This window comes from Egretta garzetta, unplaced genomic scaffold (assembly GCF_000687185.1).
Source record: "Egretta garzetta isolate BGI_Z169 unplaced genomic scaffold, ASM68718v1 scaffold27, whole genome shotgun sequence".
Lineage (NCBI taxonomy): Eukaryota > Metazoa > Chordata > Aves > Pelecaniformes > Ardeidae > Egretta > Egretta garzetta.
This window is the reverse complement of record NW_009260400.1, coordinates 1,117,263-1,133,077: the sequence shown is the minus strand read 5'-3', so window position 1 is coordinate 1,133,077 and position 15,815 is coordinate 1,117,263. Positions and strand designations below refer to the sequence as shown.

General features: G+C 41.5%; 1 protein-coding gene across 1 annotated transcript in view; it reads right to left on the bottom strand.

The window, feature by feature from the left end:
* Nucleotides 1–9,871, bottom strand: part of NUP93 (nucleoporin 93) — an 80,633-nt gene extending 70,762 nt beyond the window's left edge. The window contains exons 1-2 of the mRNA XM_009643257.2: nt 9,665–9,871; nt 8,983–9,100 (exon numbers count right to left, since the gene is read on the bottom strand). Coding sequence (XP_009641552.1) covers nt 8,983–9,100; nt 9,665–9,843 — 297 coding nt within the window. The 5' untranslated portion in view covers nt 9,844–9,871. The remainder of the gene's footprint in view (nt 1–8,982; nt 9,101–9,664) is intronic.
* Nucleotides 9,872–15,815: the final 5,944 nt, after the last annotated feature.

Here is a 15,815-nt window from a genome sequence, read left to right as displayed (position 1 = left end):
TTTGAGCCTTAAATAAATAAATAAAACCATCTCTTTAGCCCAAGTAATTGCTCTATCACATGATACGTGGAGGTGGCAAATTGTCAGGTTGCAAGAATTTGCATCTCAGCGTTGTTTCTTCTCACCAATCTGTATAACTACAGAGATGAAACCATTCTAATTTTTTCCCAGCACCATTGAAACACTAATTCCAACAGTTGATTTGCACACGCTGAGCACATGCGGTCTAGGTCAGTAGTCAATACAAGACCTCAGCGAGCACTAAATTAATGGGACAGCATGACATTAAGAGGTACCGCGTTGCCAGAAGTGCCGTCCTCCTGGTAAGATGCAACATGGATCCTGAAAGTATTAATAATACCATGGTACTTCTTACAATAGTAACATTGCTCCAAGCAGGGTCTTGGTGAAATTCTGTCTCAGATAATCACATCCCACCAGCCAAGGTTCACTCCAGAGTTTCAGCTACACGTGGTGTTTTAAAGGGGCCTGTGATGCTACTGAAGGAAGCAGAGATGACTGCACCTCGGCACAGGAGAGGTGGCATTTTGGATATGTGATTTCTCAACTTTTGTACCGTATTTGACCCCTTCACAAGGGTACAAGTTCACATTCAATTAGGAATTGGAACAATTTTCATCACGGGGCAGAGCTACGCAGCATAAGGAGGAAAAAGGGGGGGTGGGATGAAATTACGATTCAAAATCTGGTCTCTGTTTTAAGATGTTTATGATAGATACTTCAAAGATGTTTATTAAGAGTCTACAGCCGTACCTATTTGAGATGCAAAGAACATATCTGGATTAAGCAGACAGGAAATATAAAATGTGCCAGGACATAGCAGAATTTAAATAGATCAATAAACATAGCTACTAGAACAAGAGTTCTCAATTTTTCCATCTCATGACCTTGCATTAGCATAAAGTTTTGAAATGTCCCTTTCACCCTCTCTTGTTTACCCATGATGAAAGAGAGAGGCAGATCATGCCTCTTCTCTCCCTGTTCCTAACCCTTTAGGATTAGGAATCCATGATCAGAACCATGATGAACCGGAAGATCACCACTTAATTACTCCAGTTAGCATGCAACCAAGCAAACAAAAGAAATCTGAAGTAATTCAGTATCACAGCATTTATTGAGTGAGCATAATCTGGCCAACTAACAAAACACCATAGAGTATTCTACATTAAATATGCCATGGTTTGGGGTTTTGGTGGGTGTACGTGTTTGTTTTTAAGGTTAATAAGGCCAGAGTAATTTAAAACTGCGTTACTAAATCATGCTATTAAACCAGTAACGAAAACTAGAGAAAACTGCTGCTTAGATGCAAAATAAGCATGTGAGGGAAAAAGTGAGAAGCAGAAAGAAAGTAACACCCAAAATGCTCAAACACATTCCCAATGTTCTGGGCTTCTCTCCCTTCCCTCCTCCCCCTTTTTATACAGCGTTACTCACTCACCTACCTGATGCCAAAAGGAGCTGTTTGGGGGGTTGGTTTGGGGTTTTTTTACTTAAAAAAAAACCAACAAAACCCAAACACTGCACAAAAGAAAACCCAACAAAACCCCCCTGCCTGCTAGGAAAGAGAGAAGCCTGCACTCCTGAACCCCAGTCACATCCCAGTCTACACGCACCTTGGCATTTCCCAGGGCATTCTTTGAACAGCACAGGCTTTGGGAGGCTCGGGGCCAACCTGTTCCTTCAGAGGGGCCCTGGGAGACTGCTGCCGAACCCCCAGCTGCCGTGCCAAGGCTGCGGAAGCAAGTCTCATCACCCAGCAGAGAGCCACAGGCAGGCTGCAGTTTTCCTTTAGAGGTTTATGTAAAATTGTTACACGTTACCTAAAAGGGAGACGTGCAAATACATCAGAGATGAGATGAGGCAGTTTCTGTAATTTATATTCTCACGTCCACGTCCCTTAACTCCATTTGCCACATGTCAAAATAGTCATTCATTCCGCATCACCGCTTTCTTCAGTTGTGTTAAAACTGCCTCTGGCCACATTTAATTACCAGGACATTTATATTCTTCATTTACATGCCTAAATGTATACATTAAGGGTCAAATCCTGAATTAAATCAATGAGATAGCCTAGGCAAAGAAGATAGCAGGGTTTGATACTAGCATGCATTAGTAATGAGAGGAAAAAAATTACTTCTGAGAACCTTTGTAGAGAGGTATTTTTGGAGCATAAGATTTCAGCAGCTTTTGAAGAATTCACAACTATGACCGCAAATAATATTTTTCATCTGGACTGCAGCAATGCAAAGAAACCAACAGCTAACGACTGACCCTAAAAAAACCCACCAAGGCTGTCTTCTTGCATTCACTGTCCTGGCTCTGCAATGGTTAAAAGGTCCCCACAGCTGTGCTGGCATCATCGATTAGGGTGAACAAGGAAGCAACAGAAAAATAAAGCCACCTTAATTTCAAGCTCCATTAGAACTGAAGGACTTGGGGTGGGGGTGGGGGGGGAAGAAATCGATGTTTGGCAAATGGGAAAGGACAAAATCTGCAAAAGGAAAAATACGTTTTCAGGCTAAGCTATTGCAAACAATGGATGTGAACAGCACTTGAGGTTGCCCCTTTAAGGTTATGTCAGCATTTCCATTTATAAACTCTGATTTTAGTTACACTCTAGTAGATTACCACAAGCTTTGGTATTATTCTAGCAGATACCACAAAGTATATCACAAATGGCAATATAAAATAGCAGTGAGAGCTCACTGGTTGAATAATACACCCTTCTGGTACCTGACATCAGAGTAAGCATTTTGAAATTATGAGTCAGGTGCATAGATACACACAAACAGAACATACAGTGCTGGGGTGAGCATCCCGGGATGCAGATTCTACCAACACTAAAACAGAATTCACAGCTGCTCGTGATACAAAGCCTGTTTACGGCACTCTGAAAAACTTCCAAATGTCCCAGATACTTCATTTCAGTCTGCCTTCATTGCCACTTGGACAGATTTATCTAAATGAGGGCAGAAGGTTAGACTGAAAAGCTCTTACTTCTGTATCTGGACCTCCAGAGAGCTACTCAGTCAATACTCTGAACATCCACACCCAGAAATCAAAACCAAACGCTGGTACGCAACCTTTCTTTTCAGTTCTGCCTAGATCAGAAGGCCAAGGTGAAACTGTTGTACAAATGAGATAATTCAACAAAATTTTTCTTCAGTGGAACAGAGCCAGGACTTCAAACTTTCTAAGCAGATGAGCCACGTACACAAGGGGAGCTCATGTCCATTTCTAGCATTCATTTCACAGATCTGCACAGAGCTGAACCAAGCCTCAAAAGGCAGAACAACTCCATTTCTTAAAATTACCACCATGACTTTGGGCTTAGACATTTTGAAACAAGCATACAGGGGGCTAAATCTAGTATCAAGTCATCATGACACGTTCAAAACACAGAGCACACAGTAAAGCATAACGTATGCTCTAATCAGTCAAATTATCTTAGTAGGTATAAATGAGGTCTTGATCCTACAACTAACCCCTACCGTGTGCCCCAGACAAGTTTACCAGAGCAGGACTGAACCCCTCTCTGACATCCGTACATAAAAACCCACCCATGCAAGAGTCAGGTCCTAGCTCCCATGTTACAGTAGTGCAGCCTTTGCATATACTTGTCATAATTCCTCCTCTGGCTGCCATTACTGGGACCTGAGAGGGGTCTGCTATGACAGCACTCACAAAATGGGGACAGCAATAGTTTGCATCTTTGCATCTTCCCGAACAGAATGCCAGCGTTGTGTTTACACACTTATACCCCACCTTTGAGATATCAAAGCTCGCATGATCAACCTGTACCTGGGATTTTTAAAAGCCACAAACAAACAAAAAACCCAACATACATTTACTGTGCTAAATATGGCATCCAGAATCAGCTGACTACCATATTCAACTTTGAAAAAATTTTGCAAAAACAGGGCTTTTTGACAACTTAAAAAATTTGGATCTTGATAAACTCTTGACATAGGAATTGCTATGAACTGGATTTGCCGTGAGAAGTGTTTGTTGCATTGCATGCAGTTTAAGAACTCAATCTTTGAAATGACAAAGGAAAAATACAAATTCCTATAATTTAGTGGCAAGCCCAAAAATCTTTTTCATAATCTTCCCAGCCTACTGCTCTAGTGGGAGACATTTCCTGGACTCACAACCCTTTTATGTGCAAGCAATCTACATTTTACAACTGATAAATAATTCAGATAATTAATTGAGCTGCAATTTGGTGCGTTTCTTTTTAGTCAGCACTATGGAGTATCATTTAAAAGAGATTCTGTACAGAAAGTCCCTCTTGCTTGTTAACCCAATCTGAGGCTTCTGTTAAGGTGAATTCCTAGATTCTCTTAACACTTTTTGAACATTCCACATCAGCGTCCTGGGACTTCCTGCCTTAGGATGCTCCCTTCTGATTTTCTTGCTGTTTTACTCTCTCTAGAAGAAACAGGTTATTTCCTGGAATTCTCCCTCTGCAGTGCTGTCTGTTGTCATTTGAGAAATTAGATTCTAGCATGTCCGTCTACGCTGCCTACAGAAAGGCTGCTAAAGTAGACCAAGGAAGGAACAGAGACAATAACCAAATACTTCATGTAAGAAAGCTGGAGAAGCTCAAGGAAACAGTTGGGAAATCACTGGATGCAAAGGAGTGATGTGGGAGCACATGGCAGGAAGTCTAAGGAGTATTTTCATGCTGTAAGAGCTTTGATAGGATTTAAAAGTCAGCAGAAACCTAAAATTCATACAATAGAGATTTAATCATATTTGTAACCTTCAGATAACTGCAACAGTGAGCAAAGGCTAAGCATTAGGTGTACGTCTCTGGCACAAGCGCCCATATTCACCTCCAGAGGCACCACCTACTCCTGCGCATGGTGTACATAGGCTGTACCAACACAGGGCCCCACCACAGTTCTACAGGGAGGAAGAGTGCACAGACTTATAGTTTCAGGTGCTAACCCGAAAAAAAGTTTCAGCTTCTTAATCAAATGAGGTTGTAAAGTATTTATGAACTGATAATACTACCTGCTCACACTGAAGCTTGAAGGACACTACATATGCAAGATTAATTAAAGGGCTAAAGAATCTACAAATGACAATCTTCAGATGGGATTGAAGGTTAAACAAATTTGCTGCAAACTATACAGGCTTGTGAGTACAAGTGTTGAGCATCAGGAAAAGATGGGCCTGAGAAAGGACAGCTAAGCCTACAATACTGACAATAAACTGTGAAACAAGTTCATTAAATATTTTGGAAGAAGTTTTTGTTGGTTTTAAAGAAAAAAAAAAGTGTAATGGTAATGCTAGAAAGTGCAGGCTTGATGCAGAACAGAACAGCTCTTCCCAATCCACAGTATTAAAGCCTACCAGTATGTCTGTGTAAACACTGAAGTTCCATAAAACCAGATCCCTTCCTTTTATCGCCCTGCACACTGCCTTCCAGAATACAACAGGAGCAACTTGCAGAGGGAGAATGCTACACACTGTTAAAGGGATAGCTGCATCTGGCCCAAAATAAACATAACAAACCTGAAGAAGCCTTATGAAACTAATAAGCTAGGAAGAATTAAAACAAATCCCAATATAACCACCAGAAGGTGTAAAAAATAGTAACATAGGAAAAAGCAACTTGTAGCACATCTTCATCTAAGCATAAAATAATTTTAAGACCTGCCTGGTTAACAGACCTAACTAAAGGGCAACCAGTAGTGTGTAACACAAAGGTCCTCTTATCTAACAACAAAACCTTAATAAAAAACTGCTCTGGAAGGACAAGATCCTGTTGCTGATAGCTGCGTACCAGATGAGGGCAGAGGCTCGTCCGTATTCTAAGCAAGTTACTTTCAGATAACAGACCACTGTCGACATCAGCCAGACAGCTTGAGATTTGACTGCAAATATCCTCAGAGCAGAGGATGGTGGGCTGCAAAACACCACAGAAAATCCTTGCACCTGTTAATTGCAAAACAAACCCAGACAAAACATTTAGGACTGGCATGGCACTCAGATGCCTCCAAGATTACCTAAAAATGGAGCACCTCCCCACAGTAGGTTGGTTTCAGCTAACTTTCATAGTAAGTTTTCTGCACATGGCCTGCAAAAAAAAAATTTAAGATTCAAAGCATACATGTAGTAGGCCCCAGACATGAGTAGTTAGATTTAATTTAAAGTGATCACTGAATAAATCACCAGTGTTAATCATAATTCAAAACAGCAAGCGGGGAACTTGGATTTAAATTATTGATTTTAATCCTGCTTTTCATTTATACTTTTTAGCTGTTTTCCTAAAGGAAGGCATGAATCTCATTGGCTGATTTGGCCATTTAAACACATTGATTTACAATTAACCACTGGTTTTATGCTAAATTTGAAGCTTTTCCATAACAGGAGAATAACTTGTATCTATATTCACAATATGAACTTATTCAGAATAAACACTGTGCTTTTTAAATCTAAAATATTTTTATTAAGTCTGAAAACAATGAATGAGAAATTTCTTATTTACTAGATGACATTTACACACATGCTTCATGTCAAGCTCCACTAGGATGGACTAAAATCCTATGAGAAATAGACCATATAAAAATGTTCAGTCAATTAAACTGCCGTATGTAAAGAAAAAAGTATCCAGCTTGTATTTCAAAATGTTTGCATTTCAAATTGTCTGCATTTCAAACTGTCTGTCCTACAAGACCAAAAGAAATCATTAACTTCAGTAGCAAAAAAGACAGATTGGAAATGACAGCTAGGCAGAGGCATTTCAGCACCTAAACATGCAAACAGACCAATATTTAAGAGACTTTAAGGACCGCCTATGCAAGGTAAGTACCCAGTTCCCACAGAAATCACCTGGAGTTGAAATCAATAGGTGTCAGATACCAAATTTATTTAAGCATGTCTGGAAATCTCTTGACTTCAGCTGGCAGGATATTTAAAAAAAAAAATCTCCTCCCACATCCTTCAAACTTTTCCCATTAAGTAATCTCATCTGTCACTTGTTTTTTTGTTTAAAAGATATCCTTATTTTTGTTTAAATAATTTTAATAGTTTATAGCAAGCTTAGTACATAATGTCAAGTAAGTCCATAAATTCAAACAAACACTTCCTTTTTTAAAGAAATGCATCCTAATGAAAAACATTCAAACATTGACATGCATAATAATAAAAATAAAATACACCGGAGATTAAAAAACATACCGACATCATCACCAGAATATACTAGAATCACCGTATCAAATGATAAGGCCGTGAGATCTGGTATAATTAAGAAAGAAAGCTTTCACATTTCTAAATGTGATCAGTAAAGTAAAATCAGTAAAATAAAGTAAAATGTGAGAATTACTCTGTCCTATGTTTCACGTATGCCACAAATCTCACAATCTAAAGAATCAAGGGCTCCACTGCTTCTGGGCTTGAGAATCTACAATAAGATTGCTCTTAAAGGAGAAAGCAAAACCACCAGAAATCAAATCATTAACAGCAACAATAAGCCTAATTAAAAAAAAAAAGAATTCTTGAAAAAAAAAAATTGAGACAGAATGGGGGTCAGGAAAGATACGTACCAAGTTTAACATCACCAATCAGAAATGCAGAAATATCAGAAATTGAAACAAAGGAATAAAATGAGAAAAGACAGTAAACAACGCCAGTGGTTTAGAGATCTCACTCTACGATCGTGCAACAGAAAAATTAGTGCGCTCTGGAAACTAAGTGAAAAAGAGGGGAAAATCATCTGGGGAGGGCAAAAGACGACAGCCAAATACCCTAAGAATTGCCAGAAGGTGAAGAGGTGTGAAGGCGCAAGAAGAAATCGCATACTTGAGAAACACATTAGACACCCCAAGTATTTGGTTGTCACACACACACTTGCCCTGCTGCATTCCCAGCCCAGGAGGGCTGAAGGCAGCCCTGACAGGGAGGAGTACTAATACTAATCGCCCTGCAAGGAAACACCTCCTTGCTATGGGACCCAGTGCACACACTGCTACTACTGGAAAGGCTACGGTTCTCAGAGAATAGGGTAAATAAGTAAATCTGAGTGAAGAGAGGAGACCACAGGGCTCCTAATGCTAGAATGAGACTAGACTAACGGCACCAAATGCTTAAATATAACATACCATAGCCAAAATGGGGTAACTCTTCATAGGTCTCCCTTTCCTTTCTGAAGTAGTTTAGGGCACACTACTTCTGCCAAACAGAAGAGCTTACAGCTCTTGACCCTCCTAATTTAGCCATCTGCCAGTAAGGAGAGAGAATACAAGCTTCAAAATTATTAACCAGTAATTCAGACTGCAACCCACAACATCAATTCCATAACTAGCTCTTAACTGAGTAATGAATACCACAGATTTCTTCATCATGAAGAAAGATACTCTACAAGGGCAAGCAACTGTCATAAAGCAGAAATAAGTGGGTCACAATTTCTAAGCCACCTGGAAAATTTACAAGATTAAATCACATTGGTAAAGCATTTGAAATGTGGCAAGGTCAGTCTACCATAAAGACAAGGTTATGACACCTGAGATACCGCGAAAGAAAAAGCTGTACTCACCTCTTTTCCAAATTGACTTAAACGCCCCTATCCCGACACCCCAAAATGGCCAAGTGGTTCCACCTACAGTCTTCCAATCAGACATAAAAAAAGGTCTCAAAACTATGAGGGAGAGGTACCCCTGTACAATTTAGCCTTGCAAAGCCAACACAGACAGCTCCACAAAGGCAGTAAGTACATAGTTCCTCTTTACTTCAGCCACAGTTTGGAACTTGAAGTACTTAATGCTGCTTCTGATGGCTAACTCAAACATCTTCCATCACTGAAAGCAGCACCTCTCCTCTGTACTTCCTCCAGTCAGTGAATTAAACGCAGAGCAAGACCATTTCCACAGTGGACTTAGAAGAGCTTTGAACCACAACACAGGAATGGCAGTTACAAGGGCAGCATAATTCACATGTCAGAAATGCCCCTACCTGGATATCAGTGTCCTTCACAGGTTCAAGAGGCTCAAATGTAGTGGCTGCACTCAGACTCTCTAGTCGCTGGGAAATGTGAGATATATCAAGCCCTCTGGACCCGAGAAGAACAGACCTACGAGGAAAAGAATCGTACAGGTATGAAATTAGTATCAAACAGACAGAACTCTAAACCCAAACTCACTGGCAATATTTAAGTGAGCAGCTAGCCACATACAGACAGTGCTCCCAGCTGTCTTATGAAAACTGCATAAAACCCAAACTTTGTAAAAAACCAAACTTCAAACAGCCCTACGTGTATATCTAACCACCTCAGCCCTGATGAACTCTTTCTGCTGTTCCACTGCAGTACTGCACAGCTGCCAAGTCCTTTCAGAGAGAAAAATTCTATAGCATGTTGGTAAATGTCTTCAGCAGCGGCCAGAACAAGGTACTGCACTTTTTGGCTTTAATGCCTGCAATCAGGAACAGTAGGTCCTCAGATAAATCCTTCAATTACTTTTTTTTTTTTTTTTTGTAAGTAGGAAAAAGTTGGGGGAGCGGAAAAAAACAGCTTTGCAGTCATTCTGTTTCTCCCTGGGCACGTCCTCCTGGCAAGACTCCCCACACATTAGAAACCAAACCCGTAAACAGCTTCTACCTCCGTGTAGAGTTTCCAGTGCCAGAGTTCCATACTTACGCCTTAACGTCTGCAGTCTCCTGGGAAGTGCGGGTCAGAGTGCGGGACCGCAGGCGCTCCCCAGCCTGCTGGATCTCCTGCAGGTTGCGTTCTACATGAGGGAGCTCAGAGATACCTTCTGTCTCAGCTGCAAGCTGTTCTGCCTGCTGGAGCAGCTCTCCAAAGCCTTCAGTATCCATCTCTCTTGCAGGTTTCACTCAGGATGTACAGAAACCTTCAGAGCAAAAGATAAAATTCTTGCTCAGCTGTAAACAGTTTCTATACCTACAAGCACACAGACAGGTCTTCTAGAGGAGGATTCTGCCATCTCCCCCAAGCACTAAACATCGAGCAAATACTTTCAAGTGGTCTCTGAGACCTTTGCCTTGCTGGACTACGTTCTTAAGGCAGACCTATGGACCTGTCAGAAGCAGGATGCAGATGCTGTATGACAGTTCATATATTGCCTTGATACAAAGGAGAGTGAAACCAAAGAAGTCCTTGTGAAGAATTTGATGTTAATTTAGCTGTAAACTACTTGCATATATATTATTTTATACATATTAAAAATGGAGACACATCCATATGCATGTGTAGATATATATGTATCTGTGAGGGCTGAAAACACACATGATTTAAACATGAGGTTAAACCAACAGCAAAACAGCCAAGCATATACATGTACATAGACAGCCACAACCAGCCATCTATTACAACGTGTTAACCCGTGTCATTAACCCCCAAAATCAGAAGAAGTATGTACCCGTTATTCCAACGTAAAAGGTGCGCGTCTAACTTTGATGCACACAGGAAGTTTTACTGGTGCTTGTGAGAACTGCTTGCATGGACCAAATGAGAGAAAAATTAAAGAAACTATACAGCAAAAGGCAAGGGCTGTAACAGATGAGGTCATTAATGCATTGTGCAGTTCCAAATTCAGAACGGAGCCTGTTATTTTTACAGAAAGAACAGAAACATACACGCTTGGGATCAACGTGGAAAGAACATGTAACTGCAATGGTGCCCACGTGAATGAAATATGAAACCCAAACCCTCAACTTCACGCCCCAAATCTACGATTTGCAGCTAAATCAACTACATGCTACAGTCACCTGACACCTCTGTAAAGCCCCAGAAGAAGATCACAGAAATCTAATCTTGCTGAATGGTGCTCCAGACACAGGAATCTCCAGTACAATCTCTCGCAGCTTTTCCACCCTAACCCGAAGTGCCTGGGATCAAACAAGACAAACCAGATCTCGAGCACAAACTCCAGCTCTTTATCATTTACTCAAAAGTAAAACCAATGGAAACTATCTGGTTCAAGGGAGCCCACCAAGAAGAAAACAGGGGTTTTCTTTTAATAATATAAAATATTATATAAATAATAAACAATAGCATGCAATTCAAGTATTTTTTGGTACCCCTCAACCATCCCAAAGCAATTTAATAGTACAATTTTAATATTCCTCATGTTCTCAGTCTCGCCACCATTCCCAAGTACAACCACCAGCAGCAATAGCACTGCTTTCGTCTGTCTGGACAAGCAGTTTAAAAGCACCGCATGATGATTCATTCAGACATATGCAGTTAGAAAGAGAAACTGATCCCTACTGCCTGGGTGCCAGGACAAACCCGAACAGCCAGCATCCAGGAATGGAGAATTTCACAAGCACTCCCCACCCACTTCTGGAAAGCTGGGAGCTGCTGGGGGAGGCAGCGATCATATTTGCACTGACTTGTTAATCAGGTGAGATAGCAGAGACTGGATTTGTTTGCAGAGATTAGCATGCCACCGAGATGAAGGGGAGCGGGGAGGAGGTGGTGGTAGAAATAAGCAGCTTCATGCCCTGCAATGCAGTACCGAACATCCTTCCAGTGTTTACTTGCAATAACTCAGGTGCACCCCTGCCAGAAGCAGCCTCTCTTGGCAGACACTGACCAGAACAGCCACACTCCCCTCCAGTTAAGAACGCGTCGATCAGATCCTCTGGGACCAGCGACTGCAAGAACAGCACAGACTTCAGCTTGATTTGATCTGATCCGGTCCACTTCCCTCTTTCATTACCAACAAGATAAAAAGCTGGGAGCGTAAGAAGGTACTAACTTCTCAGAGAGCACTGAAATCAAAAGCATGGAGAATCAGTGCACTGTAAAACTGCTCCCAAACCTGTACTTTTTAGCCATAGACTCCACGTCAATACCATTTAAGGTCTGTCCCATAAATTTGCCGATGTAGGACAATTGCAACAACTCTGCGAGACTGAATTGAATTCACCAAATATAGAATAAACTAGTTATTTTGGAGCAAGTTAAACTACCTGTGGTTATAACCAAGCACTGGAAATAACAGCTCAAAACTTCATCTAGAGCGCCAGCACTAGACAGCTTTTTCTAAGTGACACAATTCAAATATTTAGACTGAGCAACAGCACGAGCAACTTTGTCTCCACCCTGACAGAATTTACTGCATTCAAGAAGACTGCAGTCTGACTCTTAGTGCCGCTGTGCAAGATGGAAACTGCTACCACAGTAACGAGCAGAGCGATGGCAGATTTTCGTGTCTGGCTGGGGAAGGAGCAACAACTGACACCTAAGGGAAGAAGAAAACACATCAGAAATTAAGGTAACTTCTGTGAAACCAGATCGACCTTGGGCTAAAAGCCAGGGCTGAAAAGGCTCTTCTGTAAAACAACTTTGATGACTTATCAATAGAAGCTGCTGCATTAGACTACTGTTCCATTAAACCCCAGTTTAATGTTTCCCCAACATTTAAAACCACAAATAAACACTATATATTATACAAGTTGACTGGATTTAAGCCAAAAAGAAACTAAAAAATATGATGACAGGGTTCTTAAGTCTATTTGGACTGATTATAAATGATGATTTATTACCTAAAACCCCCTAAAAGCTCCTCAAGAGCACTACAATGCTATCTAGTGAGGAACGCTGTAGCTATTATGCTCCAAATATGGCCACAACGAATGTTTTGCTGTAGTAGCCTCAGAAAGACACAAAGCTGGAAGACTCCAACACATGCGCAAGTGTCTGTTGTACTTCACATGCTGACAGGCTTTGTCTCATCTAATTAATTAAATTTGAGAAAGAGACTAAAAAATTTATATTTTTTTTCCAGTCCTTTGAAAAAAAAGAAAGGAAGAAGACTTCACAGGGGAGAAGGAAAGCCTCAGCCACTACATTCAGAACAGTTGATGGACCAATACAGTCCCACAAGTTGCAAAGAGATTCTTCAAAATGGGGAACAAAGAGGAGGAAATCCAGTGTTGCCCCCCTGCAGACACTCCTGCCCCAGAGTGCTCAAGAGACCCAGTCTGACAAATTGGGACAGGTTTCTTTTGGAAGGAAAACACAAGAGCACACTAGTAAGAGAAAGTGGGCAATTCTTCACTTGCTGCAGCAGAAATCTGAGGCAAAAATTGCTTTTTCAACAGGCTCCAAGCCTGGGCTGCTACAGATACTGTAACAGCTTCTGCCTACTAAGCGAAACATGAATAAGTAAAAGGCCCCTTCTGCAGGCCTGGGGAATTCAGTATTAACAGCAGTAACAATACGAGCTCTCGCATGGCACTTTGTGTGAGCAGACATCCAGACGTTTCGGAGAGGAAGTCAGCAATGTAATCCCCATGTTACAGACTGGGGAAATGATTAGGAAAGGCAGAAATGGAAATCAAAGCGCAGATGGCCAGATTTGTGTTTGTTTGTTTTTAAAGGAAAGCACAATGACATTTACAGGGTATTAGCGAGACACTGAATAAGTTGCCTTCTAAGGATGAGGACGCTCTGCCACTGGAGCTTTTTAAGAATGGGACAGGCATAAAGCAGAAGTGACGTAGACCTGCTGACCCCTCACCAGGAGCAGAGACGCATCTTTGGGGTCAACTCTTGAGGTCTCTTCCTGCCTTATTTTCCACGCTCCACAAGCAGAAGTGACCGAGTGTCGTGGTTTAACCCGGCTGGCAACTCAGCACCATGCAGCCACTCGCTCACTCCCCCCTCCCTCAGTGGGATGGGGGAGAGAATCGGAAAGAAAATAAAAGGTTAGAGCCGAGGACTGAGATAAAGACAGTTTAATAAGAGAAAATAATAATAATAGTAATAATGAGAATGATAACAGAATATACAGAATATACAAAACGAATGATGCACAATACAATTGCTCACCACCCGCCGACCGATGCAGTTTGGGTTAGCTGTGCTAGCTGTGCTGTACTTGTTATGCACCTGGCCGAGCAGGAGAAGCTCAAAAAGTCCTTGAGTAGTCTGAGCACTACTTGGCAACAGCTGAAAACATCAGTGTGTTATCAACATTCTTATGGTACTAAATCCAAAACACAGCACTATGCTAGCTACTATGAAGAAAATTAACTCTATCCCAGCCGAAACCAGGACACTGAGTAAGACCCAAATACCTGCTGCATGTTTTCAGCAGATCATCCTCTAGTACCTAAAGCACGAGAATAAAGGTTTAATCAAACCTAGCAAAGAGAAAACTTCCATACTCTAGCTACAGTAAAAACATACGAAATCGGGATAGGCCAGCTTAAAACCAAATACCTAAGAGCTCTGAGCTATCCTTGGTCTCCATCTGGTACAACAGCCTGTTCCCGCAGCAACAAAAGGCTGATGCAGGAAAATCCTGAATAGGCCACACCACGATCTTCCAAACATTGTTTCTTCTACCACCCACCAATTAATCCTCCCCTGCCGCCCATAAAGACTTGCAGTCCTGTATGTTTTGTTCTTCATCTCACCTGTAGGTAGACATGCAAAAGTCCAATCTTCTTATGATCTCACAGAGCTCTTATAGTACACATGTTGAACAAAAATGGTGGGTTTTTTAAAGTTTTAAAGGCAATAGTGTTCAGTTATTTGCCCTTGCACTGGGAGAAAGGACAAAAAGGGGCACACAACTCTTCTCTATCCTGCTCATTATTTAACCTGGAACCCAACAGTAGGTGTCTCAAGTTATTTCTTTCAATGTATACTACCACGCATTTGTCAATACTGCCTTTTACCAGCCATCTGGCTTTGAAGTTCCTCACAGCGGTCGCAAGTTCCCACTGTCCTGAATAACCGACTCAGCTGGCAGTTTTGCCATCTCACCACCCTTCCTCTTTTCCAAACACTTTGTATGGATTTTAAGCACCTGACTGTCACCCAAGCCAGCAGGGCACTAAACTTCCACAGGCTGGCAAACCGACCCTCATCAAATAGAGCATTTAGTTTGGTATTTGAAATCCCTTACATGAAAGCCCCCTCACTGAATGTCCTGTGATATTACCACCACAGGAACATTATGGATCTAGATGACAGCATCACATGCATTCTCCAAGCAATTTTTAAGCTTTTCCTACGTGTAAGCCCCTAGAAGTTTTCGCAAGGAGTAGGAAACCCTTTCAGAGACACAACATAAGCAAACAGCAGTAAAGCACACAGGAACTGGCTTTTCTTTTATCACCCTCACCTTAGCCCTCCACGACCTAACCAGTGTCCTATAAGACAACATGACCAAATCGAAGGAGGAAGGAAGTAGCCCTTGTTGGCACCTGGACTTTTAATTTAACCCCTTCCACTCGCTGTTAATATATTCTGGTTTAGAATAATGTTGGGACACAGATGGCACCCAGCACCCCATGGCAGTTGCTAATTAAATACCAATACCCAGTGCATCCACAGTTCCAAGTTTTAACACAAAGGGGGTTCAACATTGTGTCACAGAATTTTGGCTATGGCCTGCAGTTGGGACCAGTGAGAGCAAGTTACTCTGCATGCTTCATGATGACTCTGGGAAAATCAAAACTGTAACATGGAGTGAATCTTGCCTAGGAGGGAATAACAAATAGCACTCTTTAAGTTCAGAAATAGAGTTCTGCATCCCAGAGGCTCTGTAAGAAATCCTTATAGTCATTTTCACCTGTTTTGCACAAGAAGTCAGCACTGCTGTGGGTAGAGAGGACTTGTGACCTGTGGCTGGGGGAAATGGCTAGTCATCATTCTCATTCAAGGATAGTCTGAAGGCTCCACATTAAGTGTGAGTGATAGATAGCTATCCTGTCCTGCATCAAACTTACACATCCTAAAAACATGAGTCCTGAGTATCATATATGGTTCTGCATTCAAGAAGTCTTCCATATCCTGCCAGGCATAT